The sequence below is a fragment of the Lepisma saccharinum genome, chromosome 25 (assembly GCF_977018435.1).
Source record: "Lepisma saccharinum chromosome 25, izLepSacc3.1, whole genome shotgun sequence".
NCBI classification, from domain to species: Eukaryota; Metazoa; Arthropoda; class Insecta; order Zygentoma; family Lepismatidae; genus Lepisma; species Lepisma saccharinum.
This window is the reverse complement of record NC_139253.1, coordinates 15,600,413-15,616,659: the sequence shown is the minus strand read 5'-3', so window position 1 is coordinate 15,616,659 and position 16,247 is coordinate 15,600,413. Positions and strand designations below refer to the sequence as shown.

Genomic DNA, 16,247 nt, shown 5'->3' with positions numbered 1-16,247 from the left:
AAATATCCAGTTTTGGGCAAGATCTAGCTACATATTGGATATCCAGAATTGGATACGGTTGGGTATCCAGTTTTGGGCATATGGTAATGTATCGGATATCCAGAACTGAACTAGCTATGTATTTGATATCCATTTAGAATGATTTTTGGATATCCAATTTTAGACGAGATCCAACTATATATTGGACATCCAGAATTGGATGAGTTTTAGATATCCAGCAATGGAAATCCCATGGACGTCCAATGGATATCAAGAATTTGATATCCAAACCTGGACATGGACATGCAATAGATATCCACAATATCCATGGATCTGATGTGGACATTGTGAATATTCAATGGATAAGCATTACAGATTTGTGCTGCATGGGAAGTGAAGCCCCAGTACATGAGAGAACAGAGTCGATTAAGGATTTAAACCAGCGTCCATTCAAACACGCACCGGTATGCTTAGGTCTTTCGGTTCCACAAATGGTATTGGGAAAAGCATTTAGGCCACCATTGTGCTCTGATGGAATAATAGGCTAAAATAAGTTTGGTTTGATTTGGTGTTTTAAATCTACTTTGTGCACACTAAGGTTAATCGGGACTGGACCTACAGTTTAAAGTGGGATCCGAACCACTGTGTGCCTCCACCGGGTATCGAACCCGGGACCCCTTGATTAAGGCTACAATAGGATCCGATGCGCCGTGAAATGGGCTTTCACAGAGAATCAACCTCAGCTACATTGGCCTTCTCAAGCAACGGCATTGTACATTCAAAATACTGGGATAGTAGCTTTAATGAAGGCTATGAACGCATCCATCGCTCCCTTGATTTACTGTCCGCGACGACCGCTTATAATTAAAAATACTGTTGTGGCAACTGCATGAATACCAATATGCTGATCGATAAAACTGTTAGGCAGGCATGCGAAATGGAGCTGGGGATCCTTTCAAAGTTAGCGCTGTGCAAAATAATTGGTATTTTGTAACATACTGACGTACCGCAGAATCGGCCGTGACGTGGTCAAAAATTGGCTGGGGGGGGGGGGCAGATAATGACATGTCTTTTCCTGAAGAACGTGTATTGTTTTAAGACAGAAGGGAAATTTTGCAGATGGCACAATAACAAATCTTGTCGCGCCGAGAATGGAAAGCCAAATGCAGCGAAGCAGGAATATTCCGTCTCAAAAGTCCGGCTTTGTTTAAAGGGAATATTTCAGCTGGTGCCGCGTTAAGATCAAGTTTATCTCCCATAACAAATAGGCTTAGAGAAAAGTTCCCAAACTCTGACTCTATGCATCTTGTTCCCTATGTGCTAGAAGCTGGAAGCGAACAACGAATGAACTGACAGTGGCTTCTGAGCTCATTCTCCACATTTGCTAAGTGGCAAAAAAAAAAAGTCTTCTGTTTTGATTGATTGATTGATTTGGTGTTTTAAGTCCACTTTATGCACAGTAAGGCTAATCGGGACTGGACCTACAGTTTACAGTGGGATCCGAACCACTATGTGCCTCCACCGGGTATCGAAACCGGCACCCCTTCATTACAAGGCGAAGACGCTACCACTGCGCCATCTGGGAGGCACTCTTCTGTTTTGAACACAATACTTGAACGAATAGACTTGCTTTAAACTGTTCTAGATTATTATTAACACTGGAATCTTATAACAGATATGACACAGTACCCTATTGAAATATCCAGAAGACTGAGCGTACCTGAAGAATATTGGAATATCTGTGTAGTTCGAGGAAAAACCTTTGACAGGACCAGATATGCTCCTGGCGACTCTAAGGGAGATTTCTTCGACCTAGCGGTTATCACAGCGCGCTACGCAGCCAAAGGTCTCGGGTTCGAATCCCGGCCCGGGCATGGGTGTTCTTTGTAGTTGTCTCATCAATTTCATCATATCGTCACTCATCCTCATCTTCGCAAATAGTCAAAAGTGGCAGAAAAGCGAACTGAAAATTAATCAAATCAATCTCGGTGAGATTTCACACCGACACGTGTCACTTGGGAATTTCACCAGACTTGTGTCGCATGTCGCTTCGGTGTGAAATCTCCCTAAAATCGAGTCCATTTAAGTACGTAAATCGTACAAGTGCACCACAGAATTCCCTATTGGTTTATGGTATTCTATATTGGTCTATATTGATCCACTTTCTAACATGTTGGTCTCGCATCTGCTACTGAATATACAGACTTTCGCTTGTTTGTGTGAACTTGAACTACGTGGTACAACGTCCCGTTGAGGACCAAAGTATAGCAGCGCCCTTAGTCCCATCGCCGATGTTTTCTGGCCCTTGAGACAGCTACTCTTGCCTTCAAGTAGCTCCCCAGTTGCCCCCACGACGCTTGGACAACATCGAAATTCTGGTGCTCTCATGGGATCGAACCCGGGACCTCTCGCACTAGAGGCAAGAGCGCTGAGAATGTGGCGGAAGCTCATTTCTTAGTGCGTTATTCCCACATCTACAGCAGCGCTAATGGTGAACCAGCGACACCCATATTTACTGCAAACGCAGCCCTCTCTATTATCTTCAAGAAATATCGTATGCACTAACTACAGCCATGGATGGAGCAAGAGAGCCTGTGTGACAACAGTTTATTTATGGAAGGAAATGAAACAAACCACAGGAGAATTACTATAGTCTCGCTTCCGATAGTAACGGGAATTAACAATGCTTTTGAAGCGTGGAAACTGCACAGCCCCAATTCAAAGGGGCCCTGCATCTGCGGGTGATGTCATTGAACATTCTGGATTTGGGGGGAAACGTGTAACGTTTCCGAAACCGAGGATTCAATCGTGCTTAATATATAAGCGATAAAAGACAGAAAGAAACGCTTGAGGGGTGTAAACAAAGACAATAATAATTACCTGAGTGAATTGGTTTTCGCCCAGCGCTGGTGGCTGATTGGAATATCACATATTCATGGTTTACGCTCACTAATTATTAGGCAAATGGGATTCAATCAAATGCGTTCATAAGTGAGGAATAGTAAGGCATCCATTTACGACCAGTTGAGTTGTTCAAAATGCAAGTCGTCATTCATCTTCTATTGTTTACAGCAGAGACAAGCCCCCATTGCATGACAGAGAAATATCAAGAATTAGATAATTCACGTAAACCTGAAATCTAATTATAAAGACAACACTTAATGCACATGTTAAGTGGCACTACTTAGGTGTTCGTGTTACACGAGATGTTGTCAAAAAGTTCCCGGAATCGCACACTCCGGTTGACATATGGCAACCCTGTTTCAAGGAGAAATACCTGACAAACCGTTGCAGCAATGATGTGTTTAAATGTTGAAAAATATTCATTATGAAGTCTCATTTTCACAGCATTAAACGACCAATATCGACAAAGAGTGCTAGGTCTGGCGAGTAAACTGGCTGCACACTTTTTTTTCTTTACTGTGCCCCTAGTAAGCTTTACAACGTACTAAATCGAAAGAAACATTCAACCACTCACCTTCCTCATCGCTGCCAATCATAGAGTAGCGGTCAAAACCCGAGAGGTTCCGATCGGTCCCCAGACCGAAGCCATCCTTCGTCCACTGGAGAACTCCAAGCTTGTTCTCCACCCTACAAGGCAGCGTCACCCGGCTGTTGACAATCGCCGTTTGGTGGGAGGGCTCCCGCGCGAACTTCTGCTCCAGAGCACAGCTTCCGACGGCCATCATCAGCAGCGGCAACAACTTTATCCACAGCCCATGCGGCTGCCTCGCCATCTCGCCACGGCGGACACACGAACCTTCTACACTGCAATGACAAGAAACAAAGGAAAATTGAGTTACTACAACAAGTCTCCAAGTAACGTTTTGATCCTATATTATATGCAATCTAATTGTAGGCCTACTTAAAGATTAAACTGTTTAGTTGAGTCAAAAATGTTTGGGAAAACCACGAATGTTTGATTGAGCTGTTTGGGGAAAACCACGAATGTTTGGTTGAGATGTTTGAGGAAAACCACAAATAAAATGTTTGGTCGAGCTGTTTGGGAAAAAACACATGTTTGGTTGAACTGTTTGGGAAAACCACAAATGTTTGGTTGAGCTGTTTGGGGAAAAAAACACATGTTTGATTGAGCTGTTTGGGAAAACCACAAATTTTTGGTTGAGGTGTTTGGGGAAAACCACAAATGTTTGGTTGAGCTGTTTGAGGAAAACCACAAATAAAATGTTTGGTCGAACTGTTTGGGAAAACCACAAATGTTTGGTTGAGCTGTTTGGGAAAACCACAAATGTTTGGTTGAGCTGTTTAGGAAAATCGCAAATGTTTGACAGCTATTTGGGTAAACAACGAATGTTTGGTTGAGCAGCTTGGGAAACCCACAAATATCTGCTTCACATGTCTGGGGAAATCTAAGATGTTTGGTTGAGCTCTTTGGGAAAACCGAAGAGGTTTGGGTGAACTTCTTGAGAAAAACAAGTGTTTTGACTCTACAAATGTTTAATCTCTTCTGGATTTTTTTTTGGATGATTAGCTTATGAAAACAAAAAAGGTTTGATTGAGTTGTTTGCAAAACCGAAGATGATTGGTTGTGCTGTTTGGTAAGTTATTACTTTGGAATTGTAAAAATAGTTTAGTATAATAACTTTTTAGCGTTCAGATGTAACATTTAATTGATAAGGTTCAACTAGCTGCAACGGTACCCAGAAAGCACAACATACACATATATACAGGTACATATACATACACACTACCCTTCTAAGTCGAATTGTCTTCCCCTGAGTTTTGGAAAGGTATTTTGAGAGAAATAAGTGACAACTTATTTAATCTTTCTCAAGGAGTGTACAAAAACTCTTAAATTTCTAATACGTCTACACTCTTCTTGACATGAGAATATTCAAATAATATTTATTCTGTTCTGTGTTGTTTCAAGCTTACCATCGTCAATGTGTGTGTCAAATGCGTGGGGGGAAGGAGAGGAGATTGTTATTTTCGTAATTTACAGCCCCATCTATTGATGAGTTTCTGTACAATCTATTTCAAATTAATTTAGTTGACTTAGTTTCCGCATAGCACTGCTTCAAAACTCTGGAATGACTTTGTGGAAACACTGTATTCTCTTCAACAATGCAGCCCGAAGACCCATTACTTCTCTAAAATCAATGCCTAGGAACGGATTATGGAATGGGGAACCTTTAATACTTCAGTCAGCTGTCAATTCTTGGGTAACTAATGGTAGGAGTCGAGAAGGGATAAATGAAACCCAGCATGCAATTCTGTCGTCTGCTGGAAATTATTCACCACAAATGACTACTCGGAATGGAAAAGAAAAGTACGTGGAAGGTGTTTATGCAACAATTCGCCACAACGGACGAGAAAAATTGATTTCCCACCAATTTAGCAAGGCAAGAAGTTTCTTCTCCCGTGTGTTTATTGACCCCGTGAGGGTCCATGACATTTCTCAAGTTTTGGGCACATTACAATTAATTTTGATAGCGGTTTGCCGCCCCCCACCGCCTTCCACTCTTTGTGCATTTGTGCGCGCACCCGTGCGTGCGAAATCGAGGAGAGGTTGTGTAAAGGAAGATTGCTACACCATGTCAGACTGATTTGTAATTTCGAATTTTCTGCTGAAAACTAGTAAAACACAGTAATTTACGGTGTACCACTAATTGCTGTAACGCAAACCACGAAATTAACACTTTCAACTTTTGGACTGATTATTGTAAACTAAAGCACCTGGTTTTCGGCTTCCGTCACATGGTTTGAACCATGTGATTTTCAATTTTCCCTAATTATTGCGAATTAACTTTCCGATTTTGAGTTTTAACTTATATCGTGAAATAAAGCAAAAATTTTCACTGATCATTGTAAGGGAACCTATTACATTTTTTAACATTCGACTGTTGAAATGTGCCTGCGCCAGCTTAATATTTTATCTTCTGGGTGTTTTGAGTTAATTCAACATTTATTAATTTTTTAAATATTTATTGTCACAGGTAACGTTATTTAGGACGGAGTTCCATTAGTTAAACAACACTGGCTCCCGATCTAAAATTGCGTCGTCATGCGACGACGGTCATTGTTTACAACACAGAAAACAACAGTCACCTCGGAAACACAAGGCGGGAAAGAAACAAATCAGTAACGTACGCTGCCACGCCGTGGCTTTAAACGGCATTCGGATGGACTTTTGTTGGAAAACAGACGAATTTTTACCCAAATAATGTATGTGAGGAGGATAAACGTTCCTCTCAACCTACGACACGTTTACGTCAATTTTGCTTGCAAATAATACGTTCTTGCACTATAAATAGTATCGAATCATCACTTTTCGTCCACGGCGTAAATTTTTTTTGAGGGACTGGCTCTACAGTTCTACGAAATTTGATAGTCCTTGGTTGGTAATCGACCCCATTACATTTGTAGCATTCCTGTTGTTTTCACTCTAGTTACCGTTAAGAGAATAAGGTAGCGAATGGACCACAAGTAAGAAGCAAGGGTTCAAAAGTCCGGAACAACTGAACCATGGCAGTTTTCCGGTATCTGAACCTCGAAGTCAGCAAATGCTTCCTGCGAAAACCAGCACGCACTCCGGATCCTCTTCCGGAAGAAAGGGATCTTTAACGTTCCGAGATTGCAGCGACTAATGGTCTAATAAATAAAGAAACGCAGCGCCATGGAAACCAGACTCGAATTCCGAAAACTCGACCGACGTTCCAAAAAGGGGGGAGGGCATGTAAATGGACGCATCTTCTACTTCATTGCCACACTATCAGCTCCCGGCTACGGCTTCGAGGAATCCTGGAGATTCTCCTATCCGTCCTATCTCACCCCCCCACTGGCCCCTCCGCTCGAAGGGGCAGAAATTGAACCTTTCTTAGCTTTATTGAGGCCGAGTGACGGGAAACAACGGCCGAGATATTGCGCAGACTTTGATGATTTGTACATATTGAGTCTTCTACGACGTCTTCTTGCTCTCCGAGAATAAGGAATCGAATTTAGCTTCAGATTCCGAGCCAATGCGGTAGGAACCATCAATGGCCGTATCGCAATTGGCCATATATTGCCGATGGAAAAGTTGCGCCCTCTATCCTTGAAGAAAGCACACAAAATATCACAGCGTAGAGCGATAAGCCGAATGGTTTCAGTCTCATGGCCTGATCTATGAGGATTGTGTGCTCAATGCCCGGCTATGACTTATAAGCTATTTTTCTCCTGCACTTTTGAGATGAGGATGATCCTTTAGCGTTTTCCATAGGACCAACTTTTTCGCATCATTTCCTCATCATCTCAACAAGAGAGATGCAAGCGTAAAAATATCACGATTTTGACTCCTGTTGGATATTCTTCAGCGGGTGTCAGGTGAAGTACATATATTTGATTGATTGATTTGCTGTATTATACTTCGCTTTTTTGCCACTTTTGGTTAATCGCGAAAATGAGGATGAGTAATGATATCATGAAATCGATGAAGGAATACTTACAAAGAACATCCATGCCCAGTTCGGAATTTGAACTCGGGACCTCTGGCTAACTACTCTGTCAGGGAGATCGGCTGAAGTGCACACAAGAAATGACTCATCATATAAGTGATTTATCCGCCTATCCCAATGTCCTCAACACCCAATAAATGTTTTTGCAAAGCCCAATTGTTTACACTCCTTTAAATACAAACATACACCCCACCTCATAATTAAGGCTAAATCTCTGCATCATATGAGTTCCACATGCCATAGCCTCGTTATCCTGCACATCAGTTTCCACAGTTTACCACGAAGTAAGAACGGAAGGCCTTGCTAAAAGACCCACTCTCACCCTCTCGACAGTAATCTTTACAGGCCATCACGCTGGAACCTTGCAGAACTTACACTTAACACTTACAAAGTAGACCAATTTTTAAATATTGCAGCTTTGCTAATTCCCTGCTGTAAGCCTGAGTTGACGATCTCCCACTGAAGGCGACTTAAAGAAGAAAAAAGTTCCTTTTTTACACTCGTGGCACTAATTAGGTACCCATAAGCCAGAAGGCATTTCCTTCTCCACCAACCCCCCCCCCCCCACCCACCTACCATCGCAAATCCCCTGCATTAGCCATATTCCTTATAATCCCTCTGGAACTTTTATCGAAGGGTATGATTAATTAGGTATGGCGGGACGAGGGTGGCAAATTCGTTAGGAACATTTCTTACAAAGCCAGATTACTTCTGCGTTTTCTGATTGGAAATCTCTCGAAGTTCCCTTTCAGCTTTGGCTACTTTCCGAAGTCTTCTCTCTCTTTAGAAGGGCGTGGGGGATTGGGGGGAAGGGGCCTCACACACAAAGAGGAGAAAAAGTCAAAGTTCCATTCAAGAAAGAAACGCTAGGGGAGGAGAGAAAGTTGTGGAAAACAACGGCGATTCGAAAGATCTTTTTTTCTTCTCCGAATTAGCATCGGTTCATGAATTTCATCGTCTGACGACTTCTGGGCTGTGTAGCTGTGAACTGTTGTCGTTTTTGATCAGAAAACAGGCACTTCTCGCAAGCAACGACAGTTGGCCAATTAATGAAGCAATCGTGCAGGGTGATGCAAAAGTAAGGTTATATAGGCTAACACCCCCGGATTTTTCTCGCGCCGACAGAGCTGAGGTGAACTCTTGTTTGCTAAAAAGTAAAGATCATATGAATAGGCTATGTACTGGAACTGTAACCATTACATAACAATTATGTGTATGCGTGTGTACACGTATTTCTATTCTTGCGCAACATGAATTTTGCCTCACCCTGTAGTGCTACATTGCTTTGGTAACACTGGTCGCATCTCTGTGTTCAAACTTTCTGCATCTGATATGAGCACCGTTACACTGCAAGGTATCTGAGAGCGGAAGTCTCCTTTATACAAACATTTCTCTCCGGCAGCTACTAATGTTTACAACCTTCCGTGTGAAGTTAATTTCAGAGATCTGATTACCTTCCCAGTGTCCTATTGAAACATCTCGAGATGCAGCTAGCATCACGGAGATCACACAAGCAGCCAAGTTGGAGACCGAGGCTGCTGCAATGCAACTTCAAAGATTCATCCGCATAGCATAGCTCCGCTCCCGGCTTGACTAAACGCCTTATCTACTGGCGGCTAACCTTAGGAGTTATTTCTATCTGCCAATCGTCCTCGACAAATATGTGTTGGATCGGGTTACAATCTTTCTTGCGATATGAATGTTCTAGGAACAACATCGGCTCCTTCGAGAAAACGTTCTAGGAACAACATCGGCTCCGCCGAGAAAACGTTCTAGGAACAACGTCAGCTCCCTTAACGTGACGTTCTAGGAACAACATCGGCTCCTTCGAGAAAACGTTCTAGGAACAACATCGGTTCCGCCGAGAAAACGTTCTAGGAACAACGTCAGCTCCCTTAACGTGACGTTCTAGGAACAACATCGGCTCCTTTGACGCAATGTTCTAGAAACAACATCGGCTCTCCTGAGACAACTTTCTAGGAACAACATCGGCTCCCTTGACGCAACGTTCTAGGAACAGCGGTTTAGGAACAACATCGGCTCACTCGAGAGGACGAGGACGTTTTAGGAACAACACCGGCTCCCTTGACGTGACGTTCTAGGAACAACACCGGCTCCCTTGACGTGACGTTCTAGGAACAACGTCGGCTCCCTTGACGTGACGTTCTAGGGACAACGTCGGCTCCCTTGACGTGACGTTCTAGGGACAACGTCGGCTCCCTTGAAGTGACGTTCTAGGGACAACGTCGGCTCCCTTGATGTGACGTTCTAGGAACAACGTCGGCTCCCTTGGTGTGACGTTCTAGGAACAACGTCGGCTCCCTTGGTGTGACGTTCTAGGAACAACGTCGGCTCCCTTGATGTGACGTTCTAGGAACAACGTCGGCTCCCTTGACGTGACGTTCGAGGAACAACGTCGGCTCCCTTGACGTGACGTTCGAGGAACAACGTCGGCTCCCTTGACGTGACGTTCGAGGAACAACGTCGGCTCCCCCGAGGCAACGTTTTAGGAACAACATCGGCCCTCCTGAGACAACGATCTAAGAACAACATCAGCTGCCCCAAGGAAAGTTGCCAAGCGCGAGGGAGAAAACTTTGCACTTACAGTAGGTTTGTCAAGTGCCATCTTGGAATCTTGTTCGTTTGGTGCCGCGAGTGATGCTGAAAGCAATTGAACGATCGCCAATACGTTGCTTTCCAACCACCAGTTCGAAGATAATGAAAGCAAGTGAATGGGTTCATCACAAAGTAGATGCCAGGAGAAACCGTCCAGAGGAACGCCGCACATCAGATAAAAGCGACGGCAAATAAATTATATTGACAGTCAATTGTCTTAGCTATCTGCGAAAGAAGCCACACCATTTTCTAGGATTCGAATCGGTAAATAACAACCGAGGCCGGCTGAAGAAGCCCTCAGATGTATTATTAAGAAACCACCAAGTTACGTAACCATTCCTCTGTTCCGATCAAAGAGCTCGAGTGAAAGCGACATGTCCCAACTCTACAGGTAGTTTCGAAACAATAAACTTTCTTCAAGAAGGAATATTCAAGATTGCACCATTACTTTTCCGCCAGTCGTGCCTCTGCAGTCCTCTGATATATTTTTAACCAGGAGCTACGAAGAACAGGAAGTCTTCATCCCACGCTATTCAAGTTACCAACATTTTTTCCTCGAGTCGTGGAAAACTTTTTATTCACGCTCGGGAAACTAAGATGCTCTTCTTGACACTCTATTTTAATTTCAACCCCTCCCGTCTCGCTACGTCTGGGTTATCCACGAGGAAACAATTGCGTTGGTCTTAACAGACGGAAGAGGATGTGAAAACACATGCGATGGATCTGAGGGTATCACTCTACGCCTGGGAAGATTGGGGTTTGAGGGTGACAGCACAGAGCTTATGTTTTCAATTAAATGCACGTGCAGTTGAAACCCTTGGTATTCCCCGCTTGCTTGCTCGTTACAACAATAGTAGGGCTCTCGCCTGTGCATTTCACACGGCGAGGCGGAGTAGGGGAGAAGTGATCAGTAACACGCTCTGGCTGGCTTTAGCTCCCAGTGCTGGTGAAAATGCCAATGTACCGAAACTGACACCGTTATTTGAAGCACTCGAAGCCCGGTATTTTCATTTCCATGCCAGAAGTCCGAAAATTACTAGAGATTATATTTTCCCCTTCGGCACACTTTCTAATTCGCTCTCGTGTAATTCCGTCTGTCCTCGTGTACTTCCGGTATCATTTGGAGAAGTAAACAAGGCAAATGCAACAATTTCTCAACACACTGCTGTTCGGAGCGGCGTGACTCCTCCGATATCGTTTTCGTCTCATTCCGGCAGTCTTCGTCTACTTCCGAAAAGCCAAATGCCATAATTTCTCAACATAACTCAGATATATACAAATATATATATACAAATATTATATATATACACAGTGCGTCCATTTCGATCTTCAGCCGAGAGATCGGGAGAAGCGTGGCGGGCGGCGCTGACGGAGATGCCGACATTTGCGGCCTGTAATGCCCGCTTATTTTTATGGACATATGCAGACATTTCTAAAATATTGCAAAACGAGCACTAACCTGTGTTATAAGAGTACGGTTTTAATTTTAGTAGCTTAGTGGCTGTATGTGCCGATGATTTTGACACACCCATCTCCTGTTAAACACGGCGTAGAGGTTTGTTTGGAGAACGTTCTAACGCTGCACCAATTTCATCGAGTTTTGCTTCGGTTAGATTCCGTCGTTTTTGCTTAGGTGTTTTAAAATTTAACGATCCAGTTTCTCGTAATTTAAGGACAAGACGTCTAACCGTATCTCTATGTGGAGGTGAAACGCCTGAGAATTTCTGTACAAATTGCCTACACACGTCTCGACACGAGTCTGTTTTCACGTAAGTGTCATACATAAAAATTCTTTGTTCTAACGTGAACCTTGCGGCTGGCATTCCAATCGTCTCACTGACACAACACACATACACACTGCAATAACACAAACAAGTAAGGTGAAGTAACCAAGAATAACACTCTTGCGCACAGTACGAAATTAACACGCTCTTGGTTTACATCTGCTCGCCACTATATTCACAGCTCCGTCTCATTCTAGTCGCGAAGAAACAAACAACTCGAGCTCGGAGATTTCGGATTGCAACGAAGCTCACGAAAACCATTGACATTTAACGGTTTCGTCTACAGCGTAATCTTGATACAGTGTTGCACATTCGAAACCTCCAAACGATCCCCATCGACACAAAAGTCTTTCAAGGATATAAACTTAAGCAGGACGTTACTGGTCAAAACTATGATTAAAATGTTTTATTATCTGTGGCGTTTCTAAAGCGTATTTATTTGTGTATATAAGGGCAGAACTTGGATGAATTACAGAAGAAGTTTTGCGTGTTATAACACAGGTTAGTGCTCGTTTTGCAATATTTATATAAATGTCTGCATATGTCCATAAAAATAAGCGGGCATTACAGGCCGCAAATGTCGGCATCTCCGTCAGCGCCGCTCGCCACGCTTCTCCCGATCTCTCGGCTGAAGATCGAAATGGACGCACGGTATATATATATATCTAATGTTTATAGTAAAATAATAGCGGATAACAGTCTGATATAGTGAAAACACATTTCTTCAAATTTACAGGAGAAGAGACGGGAAACTACTTACGGAATTGAGTTCCTGTGGACTTTTGGAAGCTCGGAATAGTGTTTTTTCCATTCGTGCAACTTATTCGGCCGGTAAATAATGTAATTTTCGACATTATTGTATCTTCGTTGCACGATAGCTCGTGCCCCCATTACCGTCGACTACGTGAATCAAATGTTCCGTGCGTTAGATTGTGTAACCCCCTGTTAGTGTAGCAACCACGCGGTAGTTGTACAAGATGACGTGTGAAGGTTGCATTGTGAAAATGTTACCGGATATTGAACACCCACGAGATTTTTTAATTGAACATGGAATCGTGAAGGAAGAAATGGAATGTCCTAAATGTTCAAGTATATGTAAGCAACTTATCGGAGTACCTTTTCAAGAGAAATTTTCCACTAGAGAGAAGAGTGCATGAATTTTTTAAGCAAGCCGGTAGCATGCAGTACATTTAAGTGTAGTGAAAGTGAAACAGCGTGTTTTTTTTTTTCAATTTATTTTTCTATGTTAACCTTCCGTGAATGGTTTGTGGATCAATTTTCGCTTAAAAACCTTTTGTTAATAGTTTGTGCGGCATTGTTCGGTTCATATGTTTGGAAACACTGCATATCAGCTGCCGATAGACAACGTGAGTCAAGATTTGCCCGCCATAATGTGTGTGTGTAACGAAAGCGAATTAGCAACGACCAATAAATACTTGTAATGTGAAAAATTACGCTTTTTTCCAGTGAAAAAACATAATCCCAAATTGAAAAATGTTCCGCTATGCATATAAGGTAAGTACAAATGTAAATAATTCGGAAATAAACGAGTGAAATGTGTTTTCACTATATAAGACTGTTACCTATTAGGGTATAAGAGCACTGAGATTGCGTAATACCATTGGCTAACTAAATGAACAGTAACGGTACACTGTTTGAGTGACATTTTACCACAGTACATTCTCTCTTATCAAACACTACATGCGCAACTGAACAGCTATGTTAAACCGAGCGCGTTAAGACTCCATCTATGAACAGCTTTTTGTACTGTACTAATTTCAACAAGGAGGGTTCGAAATTTAGCCTAAACTTTTTCTAATGGCAGAAACAGATAAGCGGATTGGGGCATTATTTGCCCGCGGCGATTGGGCATTATCATACAAAGGATTAGCGAGCGAACTGTCACATCCACCAATCAAGGGACACGATCAGAATAAGCAAGCCGTGCTTTTAATTCCCGATCACCATTCCACCCCAAAGGGCTATCCTTCTAATTGGGCACTTGCAAAGGTAAACTTGCTAAATGTTTGTCCGTTGCTCGGAAAAGCGCGCGGTATCATGCAACCCTTTTAGGCCAACACGACGGTCTACGTCGGGTTTGAAACCTGGGCACTGAGAAAGACAAATATTCATGAATATATAATGCGGATGCGCCAAAAATGCCCAAGGAAGGCTGGTGGTATTAGCACCACGCAATACATTCCTGACTAGGGGATGTCGGAAAATCTAATTATTGTCTTACTAATACGACAAGACAGCTTAAAGGCTCCGTGCCCGCATCTCAATTCAGACTACCAATTAGATTATAGGATTACGCTGCATCCATTTTACAACCGCTGAGTTCCAGGTTCGATTCCCAAAGGGTGCAGGGGAGTTACTTTTTATGCTTACCGTGCATCCTGAATTCTAACTGAAAAGTGGGAATTGGCAGCCATAGGCTTTTTGTTGAAGCGATGTCAGTGTTGCTATCTACAGCTAAGAAAAGTTCAATATGCTGACCAAGGCAGAAATTTATTTTATTATAAGACAAACTATACGTAACGTTTCAACCTTCTACCAAGGTCTTCTTCAGACTCCAAGTACAGGACATGACAGAGTGGGATGAGGCTAAGCAGATAGGAAGGGAGAAGATAATGCTAGTGAGAAAATGGAAGGAGGCCAAGGAAATAGAGAAGAAAGGTGATGAAGACACAATGAACTGGAATGGGGGACTGAAGATAAACAAAGAATGGACGAAGGTATTAGAAAGAGTGGAAATGACAAGAGAGAAAGAGGAGAGAAGAAGGAAGAAGAATGAAGGAAAAAGAGCGTGAGATAAAAAGTCCAACCACATTCTAGATGGAAGAAAATATGTTTAGCCTTTTAGGTGAAAGTACAGTTGACAAGGGAAAGCCACCTGCTAGAATGTTCCAGAACAACTTTCTAATAGTCTGGAGGGGAGTAATGTTTGTGTATATATAGCGTCCTGTTTTTGTACCTTGTTACATTTGTACTTGGTGCAGAGTCTGAAGACCTTGCTAGAAGGTTGAAACGTTACGTTTAGTTTATGTTTTATAATAAAATAAATTTCTGCCTTGGTCAGCATACTGAGTTTTTCATATCATGGAAACAAGGCTTAATGGTGTTATATACTAAGAGAAGTGTCTAGCTGAAGCTTGTTCTCAGTCCAATTTATGCTCAGATAGGCTAATTGAGACTGAGCCTACAGTTTAAAATGGGATCCGAACCACTGTTCATCCAAACCCGGTACCCTCTTGATTACCACTACGCACACTCCTGTTCTCGAAAGCAGTGGCAATGGGATTCGCCCGCCACCCAATGAAATGTCGCTGGGCAGGTCTTCGTCCTCAAACGGATGGTGGTGCCTCCTACGAAGCTTCCATCACTGCGAAAACGTGTGCAATACCTTCTACCCGGAACCAACCAACTTGGAGTTATTAAGCCCAGAGACTCGCTCAAGTTTGTTCAGACGCCATTCTATGAACACAGGCTAATCGGGAAGGTACCTTGAATAAGTCACCGAAATGTGTCCGGCATTTGAATTGAATTAAAATACGGCCAGAGTTATTCCAATAGCACAAGAGAGCGGGCAGATTTCAAGAACGAGCTCGTCTCATTGGCTGTTCAGAGCGCCTGTTGTAACACGTAGGAAAGGCAACCCCGCAAGTGACCAATGACGTCCACTTTCTCCAGTGACGCGACAGCCTAGGTGAAAGGGGGGAGGGGTTAACACCGAAAACTACAAGGGCTCTGCTATGACTACCGTTATGATAGCTTCCAGCATGCATCATTTGTTCTTTTGCTGCAGTTTGAAGAAAACTGTTCGGCCGTGTTTGAAACAGAGTTTGTCGATCTTTCTGCCCGCGCCCAAAAGGCCCAGAACTAAAGTAATTCCTTTAAAGAAACCGTGTAAGGATGTCCGATGAGTTTAGAAAGAAACGTCTTGAGGAACAAGAGACGACAAAACAATTAGGAACTTCTCTACTCACAAGCCAAGAGAATAAAAAGGAAAGAAAAAACAATTCATTTTCTTCTAAGAAAGAAAAGTACGAAGCCTTGAAGGACAATAGGAAAAGTTAATGTGTATTACTACTAGAAGGGAATGTCGCTTTATTCGCCGCAATTGCACAATTCGTGCCAAGGTAATGCAATTAGGTTAGCGGGGCTCGTCTCTCGAGAAGAAGAAGAGGGAGGTTCTCGGCAGTGTTGGCAACCTTTGAGATTTTAACCCAGATTTAGTCTGCATTTATTGGGGCTCTCGCTGCACGCAAACGAGTGTCCCGATCGAAACTGAGCAAGTGATGAAACGTAGCAGTGGACGCATATTCCTGGAAACGAAATCAATTTTTGTACCGTTGTCATCCATATTTTCCATAAGAATGAAGATTTTAAAAATGAATAAGATGTATTAATT

General features: G+C 42.8%; 1 protein-coding gene across 5 annotated transcripts in view; it reads right to left on the bottom strand.

Moving 5' to 3' along the window:
• Positions 1-16,247, bottom strand: part of LOC145978931 (irregular chiasm C-roughest protein-like) — a 535,995-nt gene that overhangs the window by 71,730 nt on the left and 448,018 nt on the right. For all 5 annotated transcript variants that reach the window (XM_083111919.1, XM_083111921.1, XM_083111922.1 and 2 more), the window contains one exon: positions 3,458-3,747. In XM_083111919.1, the coding sequence (XP_082968045.1) occupies positions 3,458-3,716 (259 nt within the window). In that variant the 5' untranslated portion in view covers positions 3,717-3,747. The remainder of the gene's footprint in view (positions 1-3,457; positions 3,748-16,247) is intronic.